The 24334-nt window shown below is 54.4% G+C and overlaps 1 protein-coding gene across 2 annotated transcripts in view; it reads left to right on the forward strand.

Moving 5' to 3' along the window:
• CUL1 (cullin 1) overlaps positions 1-24334 on the forward strand; it is a 166936-nt gene that overhangs the window by 123000 nt on the left and 19602 nt on the right. For both annotated transcript variants that reach the window (XM_075315159.1, XM_075315158.1), the window contains exons 15-20: positions 1284-1360; positions 1828-1959; positions 8342-8434; positions 19880-19927; positions 20346-20428; positions 21927-22032. In XM_075315159.1, coding sequence (XP_075171274.1) covers positions 1284-1360; positions 1828-1959; positions 8342-8434; positions 19880-19927; positions 20346-20428; positions 21927-22032 — 539 coding nt within the window. The remainder of the gene's footprint in view (positions 1-1283; positions 1361-1827; positions 1960-8341; positions 8435-19879; positions 19928-20345; positions 20429-21926; positions 22033-24334) is intronic.

Here is a 24334-nt window from a genome sequence, read left to right on the forward strand (position 1 = left end):
CAGTTCGTAGAAGTTGGTCATATCTTAGGGAGAATTATTTTATTTTTTTCTTAGATTTCCCAGCAGTTTGAACTTCTGTAACACGACACTGAACTGCACCACCACCACAGTGCAGTTTTCAACATCTACATCTTCTTTTCCCCTCATAGCAGAACTTTCAAAAGGGCTCAGTGGTTAGCACTGTACAGTGGCTTAGTGGTTAGCACTGCAGTCTTGCAGCGCTGGTGTCCTGGGTTCAAATCCCACCTAGGACAACATCTGCAAGGAGTTTGTATGTTCTCCCCGTGTTTGCATGGGTTTCCTCCGGGTTCTCCAGTTTCTTTCCACACTACAAGGGCATACAGATAGGGAATTAAGATTGAGCCCCAATGGGGACAGGGATAATAATGTCTGTAAAGTGCTGTGGAATCAATAGTGCTATATGTGAATATATACAGTGGAATCCGTTCTGGTAGTGTGCTTGTTAACCAAGTTACTCGTTCAGCAAAGCAAGATGTCCCATAGGAAATCATTGCAATGCAGACAATTCGTTCCACAACTTGTGAAATGTCTCATCCTGGTCCCCTATTGTGTCATCACACACACACACACACACACACACACACACTGCTCACCTTACCTTCCGTTCCATCGCCAGCCTCCTGGGTCTTGTAGTTAGCCGCGAGGACGTCGCAATGCACCGGCGGACTACAAGATCCATGAGGCCGGCGGTGAAACGGGAGGTAAGGTGAGCATAATACTGTATGTGCGTGTGTGTGTTGAGTGCAAGTGCGGGTAAGAGCACAGTGGATGTACGGAACCGAAAGTGTGTGCGGTGAGAATTTTGCTCGTACAGTAAAGCTTTGTCGTAAACAGAGTTACAAATTTACAGAAAGCTTTGCTTGTTAAGCGAAATTCTCGTTAACTGGGTTACTCGTTAAGCGAGGTTCCACTGTATATATACTGCTTGATGTTTACATTAGTGATGAGCGAGCATCCTCAAACCCTCTCCACCCCATCTGAAATGCTTTGTTTTACGTCTGGGTGAATGTGGGAGAAGACTCTTAACAGGCTAATCATTGACTTTCCAAAATGTTTGTTATACACGTCAAGCTTGTCTGAGCGGCTGATCACCTTGAATTGAGGAATGAGCGTTTGAGCATTTTACTGCTCACCCATCACTAATCTACATGTTCTCTTTCTTTGTGCTCCTATTTATAATGTTTTATCGGTGTATAATTGACATAAGAAATGACCGGGGTGTAAAATTTAATGTGGCGTATTTTATTTCTCTCCTTTTGCAGTGGATTTCAGCATACAGGTTCTCAGCTCTGGATCGTGGCCTTTTCAGCAGTTCTGCACGTTTGCTTTACCTTCTGAGGTACGGTACTCCTCTATACAATCCGCTCTGTGACCGGTAGTGTGATGGCGTCTGGGCATGTTCAAACTTAGATGTTTGTTCTAACATGGAAAAAAATTTACCTTCTTTTAACCTGGGCAAAATCGTCACACAATATTAAATTCGCTACATAATTTACAAGGTGCTTTGTTTAGATGTAAGCTAAAAGCCGTGCTTAATATTTTATGGCCTGTCAGACTTTGCCGTTACTCAGTGTGAAGATTTTCTGGATGTAGCCGTAACATTAACAATCGATAGCTCTTGACTAGCTTTTTTTGCTTATCCAGAATTGGGAATCTAATTGTTCTCTTTGGGGCAAGATAATCGTGATTGATGGTTGTTCTACTCATTTCACAATGCTCTTTGTGTATACAGGCTCATGTAAACGCTGCGTATTGGTGGAGTCCTTTGCGGCTTGCTCATATTTATATGTTGTCTTTTTCTTCCAGCTGGAAAGAAGTTACCAGAGGTTTACAGCTTTTTACGCCAGTCGGCACAGTGGGAGAAAACTGACCTGGCTATATCAGTTGTCCAAAGGAGAATTGGTTACAAACTGTTTCAAAAATCGCTATACATTACAGGTGAGTGTGACATTGCATAGGGCGAAGCTGCCGATAAATGGTGCAGATCTAAGGTGATATACTGTACAATACCAGTCAGTGCAGAATTGAGCACGACGCAGCTGCCACATCTACCGCGTGCTCCTAATGTTGCAGGGACGCTGCACACTACATGGTGGTTTGGTTGCACACTTGCATTCAGCTTTACAACTACATTTCTTCGGCGCTCCATTGGGAGACCCAGACGATTGGGTGTATAGCACTGCCTCCGGAGGCCACACAAAGCAATTACACTAAAAAGTGTAAGGCCCCTCCCCTTCTGGCTATACACCCCCAGTGGGATCACTGGCTCACCAGTTTTCTGCTTTGTGCGAAGGAGGTCAGACATCCACGCATAGCTCCACTGTTTAGTCAGCAGTAGCTGCTGACTATGTCGGATGGAAGAAAAGAGGGCCCATATGGGGCCCCCAGCATGCTCCCTTCTTACCCCACTTGTGGTTTGTAAGGTTGAGGTACCCATTGCGGGTACAGAGGCTGGAGCCCACATGCTGTTTTCCTTCCCCATCCCCCTGAGGGGCTCTGAGGAAGTGGGATCTTACCGGCCCCCAAGCCCTGAGGCCGGGCTCCATCCACAGACCCAGTGAACCTGCTGGATACGGAGCTGGGTACCGTTCAGGGACAAGGCCCTGCAACTTTCAGGTACTCTGTGTCCCCGTACAGACAGGCACGCACACGCCAGACTTGCTGGGTGTGTTAGTGCGCCGGGGACAGTAGCGCTCCACGCTGGGGTTTGAGTCACAGCAGCTTAGCTGTGTGAATTCATGTGCTGGGAACTACCGCGCCGGCCACTCTCGGAGCGGCGGCGCGGCTGGGACTTGTAGTGCGCCGGGGACTTAGCGCCGACCGCGCTTTTACGGCGGCGGCGCTTATAAATTTAGTCCCCGGCTTTTGCGGCCTAGCTCCGCTTCGTTCCCGCCCCCTCCCTGTCAATCAGGGAATGGGACAGACGCTGTGCAATCGTCAGCGCCGAGGGCTGGAGCCTTATTTACATGCTCCAGCCCTCTCACTAGGCACAGTGGGACGCAGGTTTCCCGCTTTTGGTCTGAGCACGCCCAGGGCCCGCCCCCCCCTCCACAGGACGCCGGCAGCCATTCCTGCATGCAGTCTGGCTGGAGGACGGACACAGGCTCTGGGAGACCCAGACTAGGGATTTCTGGCGACCACACACCCGCATTTAGCGGGCGGTAAGCAGCACATTAGTGCTGGCCCCACTAGTGCCACAGTGTGTATTGGTGTACTTTTTCCTGTACCAGATATATATATATATATACTGCACTGTACGGTCGCTTCTTGGCTGTATACCCCTATATTGCTATGAGGAGACAGCAACATGTCATCCACAAAACGCAAGGGTGCCAAGGCACGGGCTGTATACACTGCTTGTACAGCATGTGGGGCTAATCTACCAGCAGGCTCCAACGACTCTCATTGTGTGCAATGTTCAGTCCCAGTGGCACTTCGTCAGCCAGAGCCTATGGTGGTGGTAGCCCAGGCAGAGACGCCTGTGAACCCTGCCCCGGTGACTGGGACAGAATTTGCAGTCTTTGCTGATAAAATGTCTGTGACTATGACAAAAATCCTGGAGACCTTGCAGTCCAGGCCAGTTGCTCAGACCATGGACACTGCTGTGTCTATGTTCCCCGGTCCCCCTCAGTTGGAACTAATCCGTACTTCAAGGGGGTCCCAGGCATCACAGGCTGAGGGCTCTGACTCTGATGACAGTCCCAGGCCGCCTAAGCGAGCTCGCTGGGAGAGACCCTCCACGTCGTCACGCGGGTCAGGGTCTCAGCGAGAAGGGTCTCTATATGATGAGACAGAGGTGGGTGATCAGGAGTCTGGTCCTGACACCGCACTCAATTTGGATACGCCAGATGGTGACGCCATGGTAAATGACCTTATAGCGGCCATCAATAGGCTGTTGGATATTTCTCCCCCAGCCCCTTCAGCAGAGGAGGCAGCTGCCCAGCAGGAGAAATTCCATTTCCTGTATCCCAAGCGGAAATTGAGTACTTTTCTGGACCACTCTGACTTCAGAGAATCAATCCAGAAACACCATGCTTATCCGGACAAGCGTTTTTCCAAACGTCTGAAGGATACACGTTATCCCTTTCCCCCTGACGTGGTCAAACGCTAGACCCAGTGTCCAAAAGGGGACCCTCCAATATCCAGGCTTGCAGCTAGATCCATAGTTGCAGTGGAGGATGGGGCTTCACTTAAAGATGCCAATGACAGACAGATGGACCTTTGGTTGAAATCTGTCTATGAAGCTATTGGCGCGTCGTTTGCTCCAGCATTCGCGGCCGTGTGGGCGCTCCAAGCTATTTCAGCTGGTCTGGCACAGGTGGACTCTTTCTTAAGTCCAGCAGTGCCGCAAGTGGCGTCCTTAACTACGCAAATGTCTGCGTTTGCGACCTACGCTATCAATGCGGTACTAGACTCTACGAGCCGTACCTCAATGGCATCCGCCAACTCTGTAGTTTTGCGCAGAGCCTTGTGGTTAAAAGAATGGAAAGCAGATTCTGCTTCTAAAAAATGTTTAACCAGCTTGCCATTATCTGGAGACAGACTGTTTGGTGAGCAATTGGCGGAAATCATTAAACAGTCCAAAGGTAAGGACTCTTCCTTACCCCAGCCCAGATCAAGCAAACCTCAACAGAGGAAGTGGCAGTCAAAGTTTCGGTCCTTTCGAGGCTCGGGCAAGCCCCAATTCTCCTCGTCCAAAGGGACTCAGAAAGAGCAAAGGAGCTCTGATTCCTGGCGGACTCACTCACGCCCCAAGAAAGCAACCGGAGGTACCGCTTCCAAGGCGGCTGCCTCATGACTTTCGGCCGCCTCCCTCCGCATCCTCGGTCGGTGGCAGGCTCTCCCGCTTTTGCGACATTTGGCTGCCACAGGTCAAAGACCGGTGGGTAACAGACATTTTGTCTCACGGGTACAGGATAGAGTTCAGTTCTCGTCCTCCGCCTCGGTTCTTCAGAACTTCCCCACATCCCGACCGAGCAGATGCCCTTCTGCAGGCGGTGCATTCTCTAAGAGCAGAAGGAGTGGTGGTCCCTGTTCCTCTTCGGGAACAATGACAAGGTTTTTACTCCAATCTCTTTGTGGTGCCAAAAAAGGACGGCTCATTCCGTCCTGTTCTGGACCTAAAACTGCTCAACAAGCATGTGAACGCCAGGCGGTTCCGGATGGAATCCCTCCGCTCAGTCATTGCCTCAATGTCTCAAGGAGATTTCCTAGCATCAATAGACATCAAAGATGCTTATCTCCACGTGCCGATTGCTACAGAGCACCAACGCTTTCTACGCTTCGTGATAGGAGACGACCATCTTCAGTTCGTAGCTCTGCCATTTGGTCTGGCGACAGCCCCACGGGTGTTCACCAAGGTCATGGCGGCAGTGGTAGCAGTCTTGCACTCTCAGGGACACTCTGTGATCCCTTACTTGGACGATCTACTTGTCAAGGCACCCTCTCAGGAGGCATGCCAACTCAGCCTGAACGTTGCACTGGAGACTCTCCAGACGTTCGGGTGGATCATCAACTTCTCAAAGTCAAATCTGTTACCGACCCAATCACTGACGTATCTTGGCATGGAGTTTCATACTCTCTCAGCGATAGTGAAGCTTCCGCTGGACAAGCAGCGGTCACTACAGACTGGGGTGCAGGCTCTCCTTCAAAGTCAGTCGCACTCCTTAAGACGCCTCATGCACTTCCTCGGGAAGATGGTGGCGGCAATGGAGGCGGTTCCGTTTGCGCAGTTTCATCTGCGCCCACTTCAATGGGACATTCTCCGCCAATGGGACGGGAAGTCAACATCCCTGGACAGGAAAGTCTCCCTTTCCCAGACGGCCAAGGACTCTCTGCAGTGGTGGCTTCTTCCCACCTCATTATCACAGGGAAGATCCTTCCTACCACCGTCCTGGGCGGTGGTCACGACAGACGCGAGTCTGTCAGGATGGGGAGCAGTTTTTCTCCACCACAGGGCTCAGGGTACGTGGACCCAGCAGGAGTCCACCCTTCAGATCAATGTTCTGGAAATCAGAGCAGTGTATCTTGCCCTACTAGCCTTCCAGCAGTGGCTGGAAGGAAGGCAGATCCGAATTCAGTCGGACAACTCCACAGCGGTGGCATACATCAACCACCAAGGGGGGACGCGCAGTCGGCAAGCCTTCCAGGAAGTCCGGCGGATTCTGATGTGGGTGGAAGCCACGGCCTCCACCATATCCGCAGTTCACATCCCCGGCGTAGAAAACTGGGAAGCAGACTTCCTCAGTCGCCAGGGCATGGACGCAGGGGAATGGTCCCTTCACCCGGACGTGTTTCAGGAAATCTGTCGCCGCTGGGGAAGGCCGGACGTCGACTTAATGGCGTCCCGGCACAACAACAAGGTCCCAACCTTCATGGCACGGTCTCGCGATCACAGAGCTCTGGCGGCAGACGCCTTAGTGCAAGATTGGTCGCAGTTCCGGCTCCCTTATGTGTTTCCACCTCTGGCACTCTTGCCCAGGGTGCTACGCAAGATCAGATCCGACTGCAGCCGCGTCATACTCGTCGCCCCAGACTGGCCAAGGAGGGCGTGGTATCCGGATCTGTGGCATCTCACGGTCGGCCAACCGTGGGCACTACCAGACCGACCAGACTTGCTGTCCCAAGGGCCGTTTTTCCATCGGAATTCTGCGGCCCTGAACCTGACTGTGTGGCCATTGAGTCCTGGATCCTAGCGTCTTCAGGATTATCCCAAGGGGTCGTTGCCACCATGAGACAGGCTAGGAAGCCCACGTCCGCTAAGATCTACCACAGAACGTGGAGGATATTCTTATCCTGGTGCTCTGCTCAGGGAGTGTCTCCCTGGCCATTTGCATTGCCTACATTTCTTTCTTTCCTGCAATCTGGGTTAGAAAAAGGTTTGTCGCTCGGCTCCCTTAAAGGGCAAGTCTCGGCGCTATCCGTCTTTTTTCAGAAGCGTCTAGCACGACTTTCTAAGGTACGCACGTTCCTGCAGGGGGTTTGTCATATCGTACCCCCGTACAAGCGGCCGTTAGATCCATGGGATCTGAACAGGGTACTGGTTGCCCTCCAGAAGCCGCCCTTCGAGCCTCTGAGGGAGGTTTCACTTTCTAGACTATCACAGAAAGTGGCTTTTCTGGTAGCGATCACATCTCTTCGGAGAGTGTCTGAGCTAGCAGCGCTGTCATCCAAGGCTCCCTTCCTGGTCTTCCACCAGGACAAGGTAGTGCTGCGACCCATTCAGGAGTTTCTCCCGAAGGTGGTATCCTCTTTTCATCTTAATCAGGATATCTCTTTGCCTTCTTTTTGTCCTCATGCAGTTCATCGCTATGAGAAGGATTTACATTTGTTAGATCTGGTGAGAGCACTCAGAATCTACATTTCCCGCACGGCGCCCCTGCGCCGTTCGGATGCACTCTTTGTCCTTGTCGCTGGTAAGCGCAAAGGGTCGCAGGCTTCCAAGGCCACCCTGGCTCGATGGATCAAAGAACCAATTCTTGAAGCCTACCGTTCTGCTGGGCTTCCGGTTCCATCAGGGCTGAAGGCCCATTCTACCAGAGCCGTGGGTGCGTCCTGGGCATTACGACACCAGGCTACGGCTCAACAGGTGTGCCAGGCAGCTACCTGGTCGAGTCTGCACACTTTCACCAAACATTATCAGGTGCATACCTATGCTTCGGCAGACGCCAGCCTAGGTAGAAGAGTCCTGCAGGCGGCAGTTGCCTCCCCGTAGGGGAGGGCTGTCTTTGCAGCTCTAACATGAGGTATTTCTTTACCCACCCAGGGACAGCTTTTGGACGTCCCAATCGTCTGGGTCTCCCAATGGAGCGCCGAAGAAGAAGGGAATTTTGTTACTTACCGTAAATTCCTTTTCTTCTAGCTCCTATTGGGAGACCCAGCACCCGCCCTGTTGTCCTTCGGGATTTTTGGTTGTTTTTCGGGTACACATGTTGTTCATGTTGAATGGTTTTCAGTTCTCCGACGTTACTTCGGAGTGAATTTGTTTAAACCAGTTATTGGCTTTCCTCCTTCTTGCTTTTGCACTAAAACTGGTGAGCCAGTGATCCCACTGGGGGTGTATAGCCAGAAGGGGAGGGGCCTTACACTTTTTAGTGTAATTGCTTTGTGTGGCCTCCGGAGGCAGTGCTATACACCCAATCGTCTGGGTCTCCCAATAGGAGCTAGAAGAAAAGGAATTTACGGTAAGTAACAAAATTCCCTTCTTTTCTTAGGATATGTGCACACATTAAGTGTTTGTAGATTTTTATACGGATAAAAAATGCAGTGTACAGTACACCTGGTTTTGATGCTTTACATTACTTCTGTTTTTGGCTTTTAGGCCTCAACGTTCCAGATGGCGATCCTCCTTCAGTATAATACAGAAGATGCCTACACAGTACAGCAGCTGACAGACAGCACACAGATAAAAATGGTAGAATCCCAATCACTTTTGGTCTTTTTATTTTTATTTTACAGAAAGAGAGCATATGAGCTCTACTCCTATCCGTTACTGGGAAGGTTTTATACTCCGTCTCCAGCTGTACAGTCGTCTTTAACATCCACATGATTTGTTGTGGTGGTGGTTTGTTTTTTTGTTTTTTTTTTCTCCACCTGAATCTAAAACCCACACACTATGCAGTGCTTCCTCCACTCTGGGAGCTCATAATTGATTTACCTTCTCTATGTGCTTGATGCTTTAGATAACAAGCTTATTTCCTCCATAAAGCGTCCCATGTGGAGGACGTTCTGCTGTGCTGTGCTATAAAGCATTCATATGAACAAGTAGACTGCAGGGAGACCTGAGATTCTATCTTGGTGTTCTATGGAAGATTTAAAGGGAACCTGTCAGGTTCTGTATGCACCCAGACCCATGAGCAGTTCTGGTTACATATTACAAATCCTTGCCTAGCAGGCCTAGCCTATAGTAGCATAAATAAGGTATCTTTAAAAAAAAAGTATTTCTAAAGATGCTTTATGATAATGGCGTTACTTCCCTTGGCTAGGCATTCTTACGCGCTCATGAATGCGCAGCGTCAGAGGATGGTCGCGCTCACCTCTGCTACCACCGCGCCTGACTCTGGATTTCGTCTCAGTGCGTGTGATTAGAAGTCCCCGGACTTCTGGTCATGTGCACTATGAAGCTGGGTGTACATATCCACGGCTTCAAACTGGTGTAGTGTGCATGACCAAACGTCCGGTGTTCTGAGGCGGTGTAACAGACATTGGTACGCGCATTACTGCTGATAATGACGCTGGGCAATGGGCATTGAATAGCATGTCTTTGTGAGTGTACGAACATGCTAAGAGGACGGAATGAGTGCAGGAACTATCGCCCTTGGGACTAGTCCCTGCGTTCATAAGCATATCATAAAGGATCTTTATAAGTACATTTTCTGTAGATCTTTTTATCTATGCTAGTGTATACAGGGACGGTTAGGCGGCAGGGATTAGCAATATACACCCAGAACTGCTCGTGGATCTGAGTGAATAATACACCTGACAGGTTCCCTTTTAGGCATTATTAGGTTACTTCCATTAAAGGGGCCTCATAAGAAAAGTCTACCACCACAGAGCAGACTGCACTCAAAAAGTGAGAGTATGGAGCACTTGCTGTCACAATTATCCAGTATTCACTGTCCGATTACCCCCCCCCCCCCCCCATTGACTCACACAGTGAATACAGTCTGCACACTGTACACAATCAGTGACTGCAGCCTTTTCTTTTGAGGTCGGGCAACCTCCATTAAATTCTTGGCACACAGCCAATAAAAGGCTCTATAGGGTCATTCCATGGTAACTTGCATTACATTCAGAAGCCAAAAACTGAGTTAATAATGGCTAGAGACTGTTCTCTGAAGGCAAGCACAAAAATAAGTGAATGTATATTGAACTATTCTCAATAGATTTCAAAAGTGTGGGGTTTTTTTTTGTTTTTTTTTAAGCAATACAAATTAAATACAATGTTATTACTTGGTAACTTATGTTTCGTTTTGTGTAACGTAAGTTACCAAGTAACATTGTATTTTGTATTTAATTTGAATTGCTGAAAAATCAAACTGTTGAAATCTATTGAGAATAGTTCATTATACAATTTACATTCACTCATATTTATGCTTGCCTTCAGAGAACAGTCTGTAGCCATTAATAACTCAGTTTTTGGCTTGTGAATGTAATGCATGTTACCATGGAATGACCCTATAGTGAAACCTGAGGCTGTACTAATGAGGTATTCATGACGTTTTGTTTTCAGAAATATATCCTAATTTATCTGTATATGTCCGGGCACTGTGTTCTTATTGCACCATTCAATATCTCGTGGATAGACAAAGATGTAATATGCTGACTACCTGCAAATTATACAGTAGTCCATGAATCGGCAACCTTTTCCACACTGGGTGCTGTGACACTTCCAAGATATCCTGACAGCGAGCACACAGCTTCTGGCGGTCAGGGAATGCTCGCAGTTGTAGTTTCACAACAGTCGGAATGCCTGCATGTCACCACATTGTAATGAACTGAATGCTACAATTAAATATTAAGCCTTTTAGTTACAATTGTAACTGCTTAGCTTTAAAAAACAAAAACGTGACTGTAGGGGAAGTCCCGCCCTGTATCTGTTTAACCCCTTCACGACCATGGACGGAAAGATCCGTCCTTGTGCCCTGGGCCTTAACGACCAAGGATGGATCTTTCTGTCATGGCGGAATCGCGGCACCGGAGCCTCCGGTGACTGCAGTATGTTAACATAAACCGTAGATTCGGGGAGGAGGGGACCTGTTCCTGACCTCAAAAGGGGTGGTGCCTCCTCCCCGGACCTACGGAGGCTGTGATTGGCTGACGAACGCCGCTCAACCAATCACAGCCACTGTAATGTTCCAGCCATTTAAAATGACTGAAACATTGAAATCCAGCCCTGGCCAGTGCAGCTGTAGCACTGGCCATTGGCTGGAGCTGGGTGACCTCACTGGATCACCCTCCCCCAGCTCCAGTAGCTCTGATTGGAGAGATCGGCCTTGTGACCGATTTCTCCAATCACAGTGGACCTGTTGCCGGTGACCGCCCCCATCGGCTTCACTTGTCGTCCCTGCAGCACGCCAGCACACTGAGCACAGTGAGTGTACGCAGTGCAATGGCAGAGCGACAAGCTCCGGTCCCATGCTGTTATGAGACCGGAGCATGGGACCCGGAAGTTGCCGCCCTGCCATTGCACTGTATGAAACCGGCGAAAAGCGTCCCAATCCGCCGCCGCTGCCCTCCGCGATCTGCCACCTGTCTCCCCGATATCCTGCCCCCACCCCTAGTATCTGCTGCCCGCACCCTCACCCCCACACCTCCCGATCCGCTGCCGCCCTCCATCTGCCATAGTGCCACCGCTCCCTCCGATCTGCTGCCCGGCCCCTCCCCCTCGTGATCGGTGCCCGTCCCCTCCCCTCCGTGATGTGCTGCTCGCCCCCTCCCCTCCGTGATGTGCTGCTCGCCCCCTCCCCTCCGTGATGTGCTGCTCGCCCCCTCCCCTACGTGATGTGCTGCACGCTCCCCCCACCTCTCACCCCCGTGGTCAGCTACCCGCCCCCTCCCCTGTCACCGCCGTGATGTGTGCTCCCTCCCCTGTCACCCCCGTGATGTGTGCTCCCTCCCCTGTCACCCCCGTGATGTGTGCTCCCTCACCTGTCACCCCCGTGATGTGTGCTCCCACACCTGTCACCCCCGTGATGTGTGCTCCCACACCTGTCACCCCCGTGATGTGTGCTCCCTCCCCTGTCACCCCCGTGATGTGTGCTCCCTCCCCTGTCACCCCCGTGATGTGTGCTCCCTCCCCTGTCACCCCCGTGATGTGTGCTCCCTCCCCTGTCACCCCCGTGATGTGTGCTCCCTCCCCTGTCACCCCCGTGATGTGTGCTCCCTCCCCTGTCACCCCCGTGATGTGTGCTCCCTCCCCTGTCACCCCCGTGATGTGGGCTCCCTCCCCTGTCACCCCCGTGATGTGGGCTCCCTCCCCTGTCACCCCCGTGATGTGGGCTCCCTCCCCTGTCACCCCCGTGATGTGCGCTCCCTCCCCTGTCACCCCCGTGATGTGCGCTCCCTCCCCTGTCACCCCCGTGATGTGCGCTCCCTCCCCTGTCACCCCCGTGATGTGCGCTCCCTCCCCTGTCACCCCCGTGATGTGCGCTCCCTCCCCTGTCACCCCCGTGATGTGCGCTCCCTCCCCTGTCACCCCCGTGATGTGCGCTCCCTCCCCTGTCACCCCCGTGATGTGCGCTCCCTCCCCTGTCACCCCCGTGATGTGCGCTCCCTCCCCTGTCACCCCCGTGATGTGCGCTCCCTCCCCTGTCACCCCCGTGATGTGCGCTCCCTCCCCTGTCACCCCCGTGATGTGCGCTCCCTCCCCTGTCACCCCCGTGATGTGCGCTCCCTCCCCTGTCACCCCCGTGATGTGCGCTCCCTCCCCTGTCACCCCCGTGATGTGCGCTCCCTCCCCTGTCACCCCCGTGATGTGCGCTCCCTCCCCTGTCACCCCCGTGATGTGCGCTCCCTCCCCTGTCACCCCCGTGATGTGCGCTCCCTCCCCTGTCACCCCCGTGATGTGCGCTCCCTCCCCTGTCACCCCCGGGATGTGCGCGCTCCCTCCCCTGTCACCCCCGGGATGTCCGCGCTCCCTCCCCTGTCACCCCCGGGATGTCCGCGCTCCCTCCCCTGTCACCCCCGGGATGTCCGCGCTCCCTCCCCTGTCACCCCCGTGATGTGCGCGCTCCCTCCCCTGTCACCCCCGTGATGTGCGCGCTCCCTCCCCTGTCACCCCCGTGATGTGCGCGCTCCCTCCCCTGTCACCCCCGTGATGTGCGCGCTCCCTCCCCTGTCACCCCCGTGATGTGCGCGCTCCCTCCCCTGTCACCCCCGTGATGTGCGCGCTCCCTCCCCTGTCACCCCCGTGATGTGCGCTCCCTCCCCTGTCACCCCCGTGATGTGCGCTCCCTCCCCTGTCACCCCCGTGATGTGCGCTCCCTCCCCTGTCACCCCCGTGATGTGCGCTCCCTCCCCTGTCACCCCCGTGATGTGCGCTCCCTCCCCTGTCACCCCCGTGATGTGCGCTCCCTCCCCTGTCACCCCCGTGATGTGCGCTCCCTCCCCTGTCACCCCCGTGATGTGCGCTCCCCCTCCCCTGTCACCCCCGTGATGTGCGCGCTCCCTCCCCTGTCACCCCCGTGATGTGCGCGCTCCCTCCCCTGTCACCCCCGTGATGTGCGCGCTCCCTCCCCTGTCACCCCCGTGATGTGCGCGCTCCCTCCCCTGTCACCCCCGTGATGTGCGCGCTCCCTCCCCTGTCACCCCCGTGATGTGCGCGCTCCCTCCCCTGTCACCCCCGTGATGTGCGCGCTCCCTCCCCTGTCACCCCCGTGATGTGCGCGCTCCCTCCCCTGTCACCCCCGGGATGTGCGCGCTCCCTCCCCTGTCACCCCCGGGATGTGCGCGCTCCCTCCCCTGTCACCCCCGGGATGTGCGCGCTCCCTCCCCTGTCACCCCCGGGATGTGCGCGCTCCCTCCCCTGTCACCCCCGGGATGTGCGCGCTCCCTCCCCTGTCACCCCCGTGATGTGCGCGCTCCCTCCCCTGTCACCCCCGGGATGTGTGCGCTCCCTCCCCTGTCACCCCCGTGATGTGCGCGCTCCCTCCCCTGTCACCCCCGTGATGTGCGCGCTCCCTCCCCTGTCACCCCCGTGATGTGCGCGCTCCCTCCCCTGTCACCCCCGTGATGTGCGCGCTCCCTCCCCTGTCACCCCCGTGATGTGCGCGCTCCCTCCCCTGTCACCCCCGTGATGTCCGCGCTCCCTCCCCTGTCACCCCGTGATGTCCGCGCTCCCTCCCCTGTCACCCCCGTGATGTCCGCGCTCCCTCCCCTGTCACCCCCGTGATGTCCGCGCTCCCTCCCCTGTCACCCCCGTGATGTCCGCGCTCCCTCCCCTGTCACCCCCGGGATGTCCGCGCTCCCTCCCCTGTCACCCCCGGGATGTCCGCGCTCCCTCCCCTGTCACCCCCGGGATGTCCGCGCTCCCTCCCCTGTCACCCCCGGGATGTCCGCGCTCCCTCCCCTGTCACCCCCGGGATGTCCGCGCTCCCTCCCCTGTCACCCCCGGGATGTCCGCGCTCCCTCCCCTGTCACCCCCGGGATGTCCGCGCTCCCTCCCCTGTCACCCCCGGGATGTCCGCGCTCCCTCCCCTGTCACCCCCGGGATGTCCGCGCTCCCTCCCCTGTCACCCCCGGGATGTCCGCGCTCCCTCCCCTGTCACCCCCGGGATGTCCGCGCTCCCTCCCCTGTCACCCCCGGGATGTCCGCGCTCCCTCCCCTGTCACCCCCGGGATGTCCGCGCTCCCTCCCCTGTCACCCCCGGGATGTCCGCGCTCCCTCCCCTGTCACCCCCGGGATGTCCGCGCTCCCTCCCCTGTCACCCCCGGGATGTCCGCGCTCCCTCCCCTGTCACCCCCGGGATGTCCGCGCTCCCTCCCCTGTCACCCCCGGGATGTCCGCGCTCCCTCCCCTGTCACCCCCGGGATGTCCGCGCTCCCTCCCCTGTCACCCCCGGGATGTCCGCGCTCCCTCCCCTGTCACCCCCGGGATGTCCGCGCTCCCTCCCCTGTCACCCCCGGGATGTCCGCGCTCCCTCCCCTGTCACCCCCGGGATGTCCGCGCTCCCTCCCCTGTCACCCCCGGGATGTCCGCGCTCCCTCCCCTGTCACCCCCGGGATGTCCGCGCTCCCTCCCCTGTCACCCCCGGGCTGTCCGCGCTCCCTCCCCTGTCACCCCCGGGATGTCCGCGCTCCCTCCCCTGTCACCCCCGTGATGGGCTGTCCGCGCTCCCTCCCCTGTCACCCCCGTGATGGGCTGTCCGCGCTCCCTCCCCTGTCACCCCCGTGATGGGCTGTCCGCGCTCCCTCCCCTGTCACCCCCGTGATGGGCTGTCCGCGCTCCCTCCCCTGTCACCCCCGTGATGGGCTGTCCGCGCTCCCTCCCCTGTCACCCCCGTGATGGGCTGTCCGCGCTCCCTCCCCTGTCACCCCCGTGATGGGCTGTCCGCGCTCCCTCCCCTGTCACCCCCGTGATGGGCTGTCCGCGCTCCCTCCCCTGTCACCCCCGTGATGGGCTGTCCGCGCTCCCTCCCCTGTCACCCCCGTGATGGGCTGTCCGCGCTCCCTCCCCTGTCACCCCCGTGATGGGCTGTCCGCGCTCCCTCCCCTGTCACCCCCGTGATGGGCTGTCCGCGCTCCCTCCCCTGTCACCCCCGTGATGGGCTGTCCGCGCTCCCTCCCCTGTCACCCCCGTGATGGGCTGTCCGCGCTCCCTCCCCTGTCACCCCCGTGATGGGCTGTCCGCGCTCCCTCCCCTGTCACCCCCGTGATGGGCTGTCCGCGCTCCCTCCCCTGTCACCCCCGTGATGGGCTGTCCGCGCTCCCTCCCCTGTCACCCCCGTGATGGGCTGTCCGCGCTCCCTCCCCTGTCACCCCCGTGATGGGCTGTCCGCGCTCCCTCCCCTGTCACCCCCGTGATGGGCTGTCCGCGCTCCCTCCCCTGTCACCCCCGTGATGGGCTGTCCGCGCTCCCTCCCCTGTCACCCCCGTGATGGGCTGTCCGCGCTCCCTCCCCTGTCACCCCCGTGATGGGCTGTCCGCGCTCCCTCCCCTGTCACCCCCGTGATGGGCTGTCCGCGCTCCCTCCCCTGTCACCCCCGTGATGGGCTGTCCGCGCTCCCTCCCCTGTCACCCCCGTGATGGGCTGTCCGCGCTCCCTCCCCTGTCACCCCCGTGATGGGCTGTCCGCGCTCCCTCCCCTGTCACCCCCGTGATGGGCTGTCCGCGCTCCCTCCCCTGTCACCCCCGTGATGGGCTGTCCGCGCTCCCTCCCCTGTCACCCCCGTGATGGGCTGTCCGCGCTCCCTCCCCTGTCACCCCCGTGATGGGCTGTCCGCGCTCCCTCCCCTGTCACCCCCGTGATGGGCTGTCCGCGCTCCCTCCCCTGTCACCCCCGTGATGGGCTGTCCGCGCTCCCTCCCCTGTCACCCCCGTGATGGGCTGTCCGCGCTCCCTCCCCTGTCACCCCCGTGATGGGCTGTCCGCGCTCCCTCCCCTGTCACCCCCGTGATGGGCTGTCCGCGCTCCCTCCCCTGTCACCCCCGTGATGGGCTGTCCGCGCTCCCTCCCCTGTCACCCCCGTGATGGGCTGTCCGCGCTCCCTCCCCTGTCACCCCCGTGATGGGCTGTCCGCGCTCCCTCCCCTGTCACCCCCGTGATGGGCTGTCCGCGCTCCCTCCCCTGTCACCCCCGTGATGGGCTGTCCGCGCTCCCTCCCCTGTCACCCCCGTGATGGGCTGTCCGCGCTCCCTCCCCTGTCACCCCCGTGATGGGCTGTCCGCGCTCCCTCCCCTGTCACCCCCGTGATGGGCTGTCCGCGCTCCCTCCCCTGTCACCCCCGTGATGGGCTGTCCGCGCTCCCTCCCCTGTCACCCCCGTGATGGGCTGTCCGCGCTCCCTCCCCTGTCACCCCCGTGATGGGCTGTCCGCGCTCCCTCCCCTGTCACCCCCGTGATGGGCTGTCCGCGCTCCCTCCCCTGTCACCCCCGTGATGGGCTGTCCGCGCTCCCTCCCCTGTCACCCCCGTGATGGGCTGTCCGCGCTCCCTCCCCTGTCACCCCCGTGATGGGCTGTCCGCGCTCCCTCCCCTGTCACCCCCGTGATGGGCTGTCCGCGCTCCCTCCCCTGTCACCCCCGTGATGGGCTGTCCGCGCTCCCTCCCCTGTCACCCCCGTGATGGGCTGTCCGCGCTCCCTCCCCTGTCACCCCCGTGATGGGCTGTCCGCGCTCCCTCCCCTGTCACCCCCGTGATGGGCTGTCCGCGCTCCCTCCCCTGTCACCCCCGTGATGGGCTGTCCGCGCTCCCTCCCCTGTCACCCCCGTGATGGGCTGTCCGCGCTCCCTCCCCTGTCACCCCCGTGATGGGCTGTCCGCGCTCCCTCCCCTGTCACCCCCGTGATGGGCTGTCCGCGCTCCCTCCCCTGTCACCCCCGTGATGGGCTGTCCGCGCTCCCTCCCCTGTCACCCCCGTGATGGGCTGTCCGCGCTCCCTCCCCTGTCACCCCCGTGATGGGCTGTCCGCGCTCCCTCCCCTGTCACCCCCGTGATGGGCTGTCCGCGCTCCCTCCCCTGTCACCCCCGTGATGGGCTGTCCGCGCTCCCTCCCCTGTCACCCCCGTGATGGGCTGTCCGCGCTCCCTCCCCTGTCACCCCCGTGATGGGCTGTCCGCGCTCCCTCCCCTGTCACCCCCGTGATGGGCTGTCCGCGCTCCCTCCCCTGTCACCCCCGTGATGGGCTGTCCGCGCTCCCTCCCCTGTCACCCCCGTGATGGGCTGTCCGCGCTCCCTCCCCTGTCACCCCCGTGATGGGCTGTCCGCGCTCCCTCCCCTGTCACCCCCGTGATGGGCTGTCCGCGCTCCCTCCCCTGTCACCCCCGTGATGGGCTGTCCGCGCTCCCTCCCCTGTCACCCCCGTGATGGGCTGTCCGCGCTCCCTCCCCTGTCACCCCCGTGATGGGCTGTCCGCGCTCCCTCCCCTGTCACCCCCGTGATGGGCTGTCCGCGCTCCCTCCCCCGTCACCCCCGTGATGGGCTGTCCGCGCTCCCTCCCCCGTCACCCCCGTGATGGGCTGTCCGCGCTCCCTCCCCCGTCACCCCCGTGATGGGCTGTCCGCGCTCCCTCCCCCGTCACCCCCGTGATGGGCTGTCCGCGCTCCCTCCCCCGTCACCCCCGTGATGGGCTGTCCGCGCTCCCTCCCCCGTCACCCCCGTGATGGGCTGTCCGCGCTCCCTCCCCCGTCACCCCCGTGATGTGCTGTCCGCGCTCCCTCCCCCGTCACCCCCGTGATGTGCTGTCCGCGCTCCCTCCCCCGTCACCCCCGTGATGTGCTGTCCGCGCTCCCTCCCCCGTCACCCCCGTGATGTGCTGTCCGCGCTCCCTCCCCCGTCACCCCCGTGATGTGCTGTCCGCGCTCCCTCCCCCGTCACCCCCGTGATGTGCTGTCCGCGCTCCCTCCCCCGTCACCCCCGTGATGTGCTGTCCGCGCTCCCTCCCCCGTCACCCCCGTGATGTGCTGTCCGCGCTCCCTCCCCCGTCACCCCCGTGATGTGCTGTCCGCGCTCCCTCCCCCGTCACCCCCGTGATGTGCTGTCCGCGCTCCCTCCCCCGTCACCCCCGTGATGTGCTGTCCGCGCTCCCTCCCCCGTCACCCCCGTGATGTGCTGTCCGCGCTCCCTCCCCCGTCACCCCCGTGATGTGCTGTCCGCGCTCCCTCCCCCACCTCTCACCCTATCCCAGCCGCCGTCTCACAATCACAGATGCTCCCTTTATATGCCGCTGCCCCCCATCTGCCGCCGCCCCCCCATCTGCCGCTGTTTTTTTTTTCTATGCCATGGGGGTCTAGTTTCCAAAATGGGGTCACATGTGGGGGAGCTCCACTGTTTCGGCACCTCAGGGGGTCTCCAAACGCAACATGGAATACGCTAATTATCCCAGACAATTTTGCGTTTGAAACGTCAAATGACGCTCCTTGCCTTCCGAGCCCTGCTGTGCGCCCAAACATTTTATTTCCACCACATATGAGGTGTCTGTGTACTCAGGAGAAATTGCACAATACATTTTATGGTGCAATTTTTCCTGATACCCTTGTGAAAAAAAAGCTACCTGGTTGAAGTAACCATTTTGTGGTTAAAAAAAAAAATTTTTATTTTCACGGCTCAACTCTAACTTTTGTGAAGCCCCCAGAGGCTCAAAGTGCTCAATAAACATCTAGATAAATTCCATGAGGGGTCTAGTTTCCAAAATGGGGTCACATGTGGGGGAGCTCCACTGTTTCGGCACCTCAGCGGCTCTCCAAACGCAACATGGTGCTGCTAACGATTCCAGCTAATTTTCTGTTCAAAAAAGTCAAATGGCGCTCCTTCCCTTTCGAGTCCTGCCGTGCGCCCAAACAGTGGTTTTTCGCCATATATGAGGTATCTGCGTGCTCAGTAGAAATTGCCCAACAAATTTTGGGGGTTCATTTAATCCTGCTACCCTTGTGAATATGCAATATTTGAGGCTAAATTAACATTTTTGTTGCAAAAAGTAAAATGTTCATTTTTTGCTTCCACATTGCTTTAGTTACTGTGAAGCACCTGAAGGGTTAATAACGTTCTTGAATGTGGTTTTGAGTAGCCTGAGGGGTGCCGTCTTTGGTGTTACTTTTGGGTGTTTTGTGTCACGTAGACCTTTCAAAATCACTTCAAATGGGATGTGGTCCCTAAAAAAAAGTGGCTTTGTAAATTTTGTTGTAAAAATGAGAAATTGCTCATAAACTTTGAACCCCTATAACTTCCTTAAATTTTTTTTTTTTTTTCCCAAAATTGTTCTGATGTAAAGTAGACATGTGGGAAATGTTATTTATTAATTATTTTGTGTCATATGTTTCGTTGGTTTTAGAGCATAAAAATTCAAAGTTTGAAAATTACAAAATTTTCACGAAATTTCCGTTTTTTTCACAAAGAAACGCAAAAAATATCAGCCTAAATTTACCACTAACATGAAGCTCAATATGTCACGAAAAAACAATCTCAGAATCACCGGGATCCGCTGAAGCGTTCCAGAGTTATAACCTCATAAAGTGACACTGGTCAGAATTGCAAAAAATGGCCTGGTCTTTAGGGTCAAAATAGGCTTGGGGCTGAAGGGGTTAATATTGACTGCACAGGGTGAGCCTAAAATAACATAAAAGGCTGTAATATACATGAAAGTTTGACGTCTTTTCATTTTTATATTGTCTTTAAAAACCATAACTTCTAGATGTCACTTTTACAGGACATTTTGGTGCAAGTTCTACAAATATTATTGAAGTCAAAGCTATTGGTGAGTTGAAGTCAGTTTTCACGTAAAAATGTTAGTAGCCCTATTGGAGGAGAATGTTCACTGTATTGTTACTTAAAGCTGAGTATAAAGTTTATAATAGTACATTGGTGTCATATAGAATAAAGAGAAATATTTTCTGCATTTAATATCTGAGAAAAAAAAACAAAAAACTGGAAGCAATTAGATATCCTCAAATAGCCCAATGTTACACAAAGATGGATCCTTCTGCCCACATTGTGGCCAAACTGCAATATCAGCCGCTGTCTTTGAATCTGCTTAACAGGTGAAGATTGTCGCACCCCGCATATAATTATTCATAGGGTAGTGACAACTTATGGTTTTTTTTCATAGTGTTGAGTACGTTTAGTTAATTTTTTTCCTTGAATAAAAAAATGTTATGACTTTTTCGAAACTATAGGTTTTAGAAGATGAAAACGCAAATGTGGATGAAGTGGAGCTGCGGCCGGACATATTAATAAAGCTTTACCTGGGCTATAAAAAGTACGTTCACATAGGTTACCACTATAGCATGCTTTCAGAGCTCTGAATTCCTGGGAGGATTTAGGAAGAGCCATCAACTCTGCTGATATGGTTAATAGAAATCTTCACTATGGCAGCCACATTCTAGAATTATTGGAACTCTGTAGTCTTCAAAGGCGAGCACCTAGATGAACCCCATCTTGACACAGCATTGCCTTTTCACGCCTAAATCAACTTGCAGCTTTTCATTAGGTTGTGAAGGCAGTCAATCTTCACCTTGTGATCGTGATCCTGAAGCTCTTGGTGTCTGACCCGATTTCCTACTCACTGATGACACAGATTAAGTAGTTGGGGAATAAGAGTTTCAATCAACCCCTTACATGCTGCGATCAGTAACAAGCGCAGCATGTAAGAAGTTTGACAGAGGGAGATCTCTACCTCGGTCACTTTATTATCTTATGGTTGTGAAGGCAGCAAGAGGATTAACGCTGGCCTCTGACCTGCCATAGATCATACCGGAGGCACAATCTATTAGGCCACCTGTCAGCATTGGGCTTGGTTCACATTTATATTGTGTATTGTGCTGTACGTATACACCTGTATTGCAAAATAAAAAAATTTATTCAGGTGTGACATATAAAATGGTAAAGGTAAAAAGCAATGTATATGCTCTTTTGACTGTTTTGTCAAGTATACGCTGTAATGTAGATTTATTTATTTATTTTTTGAGGGGAGTGGGAGTGAAGCACGCCCCCCCCTTCTTTCTAAAAACAGGTATGAAGAACATGTACATTTTTAATTCCTCTATTCTTGTGAGATGTATTGATATACATAGCTGTACATTTCAATACTTCTAAAATACATCGTTCAGCCTATACTATTAAGTGATCAGTTATATATTTTATAATAACTTTGGATGTATATGCCCATCTATGCTTATATACATTAAAGTAGTTCAACTTATGGCACACACTTGCATGAGCTTTTGACCTTTACATTCGACGCATATGTCTGCAGAAGTACAAATATGAACCAGGCCATAGGTGAAGCTCACACTAATGTATATAATGCCCTAGGCTGAGCATTACATCAGCCTGTCCAAAATGGCACTACTGCCGCGATGGCGGCCAGACATTGTCCACAGGGAGTCCGGCAGCTGTATTGAAGTCAGTGGCGCTGTCTGCATCCTGTTTTTGGGGATTCCAGCAGAAACCCCGACATAATACTCAGCATAGATCACTGTATTGGTGTGAGCCTAGTGTTACAGATCAGATAAGGCACTATATGCAGTTCCTCTGTTATTCCTCTTAGAAATGTGTGAATAACGTGACAGCTGGGCATTACTAGATGGGTCTGCGTCCTTACGATCTGTTACCTCCAGTTAGATCCAGATGGTTTGAGGACACAGCCCTTTGTTAAGGGTGATGGTGACACATTTTACTGTATTTCCTCTGTTTTCTGTAGATTAGTTTGTAGAATGTGAATTTCTTTTGATAAATCACTTATCTTCTTTGTGCAGCAAAAAGCTGAGAGTGAACATTAATGTCCCCATGAAAACGGAGCAGAAACAGGAGCAGGAGACAACGCACAAAAACATTGAGGAAGATCGCAAGCTGCTTATCCAGGTAATGTCCCACCAGGGGCAGACTAGGGCCCCGTGTAAGAACAGTAGATTGGCCCTTCAGGCATCTGTAACAGAAGCTGCTCTAATTATTGGGCCTTTGTGCGGCTGCAGAGGATGCACCAATGATATGTCTGCCCCTCCAGTACTCTCCAGTGGGTGGTAAAATCCAGTCTTGGAGGAAGGTTATCCAGATCATTACCTAACGTTGTGATTTAAGCAGGTTTGTGGGTAACCCCAAATCATGGCATTTAACCCTAGAACGCGCAAACATAACAATCTACCATAGAAAACAAATGACCTAGCAGGCCTGCAAGGCCCCAGGTATGCGTTCTAGGGTTAATATATGCAGCTATAAATCTAAAGATTAGTAATGGATTTTCTATATTATGGCTGTTACTTATTAACAGCAGTGAGTGTGCTGGTATGTATCAATTCTACATCTCCGCAAAGGCATCTTACTATATCACTACTCTCTACAAGCAGTTAAAAATAAAAATGGCGGTATGGGGTACTCCAGGAAGATAATAAACATGTGTTTCAAAAACTGTAAAGGCTAATAGCTGCCTTACTGTTCTTCTATTCCATTTCATTTATTTCATAACCACTCAGTGACCTCACTGACATTGCTCCTGCATGCTTTACTCCCCTCTGGGATGCTACATCGCGGTTCAGGGGCATGGCTTGTTTCTATCTCCTAATGCAAGCTAGCTTCTTGACCAAGGCTGATCACTGTGTATTTGATGTTCCCTCTGCCCCTCATTTTGTCTGCTGTTTATACTGTTGTGCAAACACAAAACAAGTATGTTTATTGCCATAGCTTATTCTGTAAAACAAAAATCTGTGAGGAAGCGCAGAACGCGTCATGACAGTACACATACTCGTTCTGCGCTTCTACACAGCTCGTGAGCACAATAATAATATTGTACAACAGGCGGAGGGGGTCGATCAAAATGCAAACTGCTAGTAATGAGGCTTGGTCAGGGGGCTGGCTTTTATAGAGAACCAGAAACTAGCTACTACCTGTGACCTACCTCCCAAAAGGCAGGAGCATCAGTGATGGGACCTCAGTGAATAGTTGTAAAATTGCATGAGGGGCTATATAAAGAGATATGAACCTTTTGTGCGGAGTGTCGACGATGAGCTTTCATCACGTTTTTGACTTTGTATTTTTGCCTGGTAGCCAATGAGGGAGTCCAGATCCCAAATCTATCACTAGTATTGGAGTCCTTGAAAACTCCTTTTAAAGGGAATCTGTCACCAGGTTTTTGTCACCTAATCTGAAAGCAGCATGATGAAGAAAGAGATTTTGATTCCTGCGGTGTCACTTACTGGGCTGCTTAGTATAGCTTTTATAAAATCCCTGTGTAATCTGCAGTAGAGTATCATTAGAGGACTACTTGTCCTGCTGCCAGGTAGTCCAGCATATTCATGAGCTCTGTAGAACTACTAGATCTGCAGCAGAAAAAACATTGATTTTATCAAAATGATAAACTGCTCAGTAAAGGCTGCTTTACATGCTTAAATTCCTCGTGCGATCGCATTTGCGATCCCACCCGCCCCCATCGTTTGTGCAATATGGGCAATTTCTTGCCCATGTCGCACAAAGTTGTAAACCCCCGTCACACGTACTTGCCTTCCAAACGACCTTGCTGTGGGCGGCGAACATGCTCTTCCTGAAGGGGGAGGGACGTTCGGCGTCACAGCGACGTCACACAGCGGCCGCCCAATAGGGGCGGAGAGGAGCGAGACGTAACATCCCGCCCACCTCCTTCCTTCCGCATTGCCAGCGGCCGCAGGTAACCTGCAGTTCATCGTTCCCGGGGTGTCACACGGAGCGATGTGTGCTGCCTCTGGAACAATGAAGAACCGGCGCAGAGAAGGATGTGCGATTTTTAGAAAATGAGTGACGTGTCAACGAGCAACGATAAGGTGAGTATTTTTGCTCGTTCACACTCGCTCGTAGCTGTCACACGCAACGATATGTCTAACGATGCCGGATGTGCGTCACTTACGATGTGACCCCGACGACTTATCGTTTGATATATCGTAGCGTGTAAAGCCCGCTTAAGTGACAAATCACTGGAATCAGGCTCTCTGTCTCTACATTATGCTGCTCTCAGATAAGGGAGCAAACACCTGATGACAGATTCCCTTTAAAGGTGGCATGTCATGTTTTACATACAGCCTGATCTGTGCACAGCATGGTGAAGAGAAGAAGCTTAGGTTTGATGGAAAAGATGGACCGCTATCTCTGCATGTAAAATAAGACGGAGGACGATCAGTCACTGAATAGGGCCGCCCAT

The sequence above is a fragment of the Anomaloglossus baeobatrachus genome, chromosome 6 (assembly GCF_048569485.1).
Source record: "Anomaloglossus baeobatrachus isolate aAnoBae1 chromosome 6, aAnoBae1.hap1, whole genome shotgun sequence".
NCBI lineage: Eukaryota > Metazoa > Chordata > Amphibia > Anura > Aromobatidae > Anomaloglossus > Anomaloglossus baeobatrachus.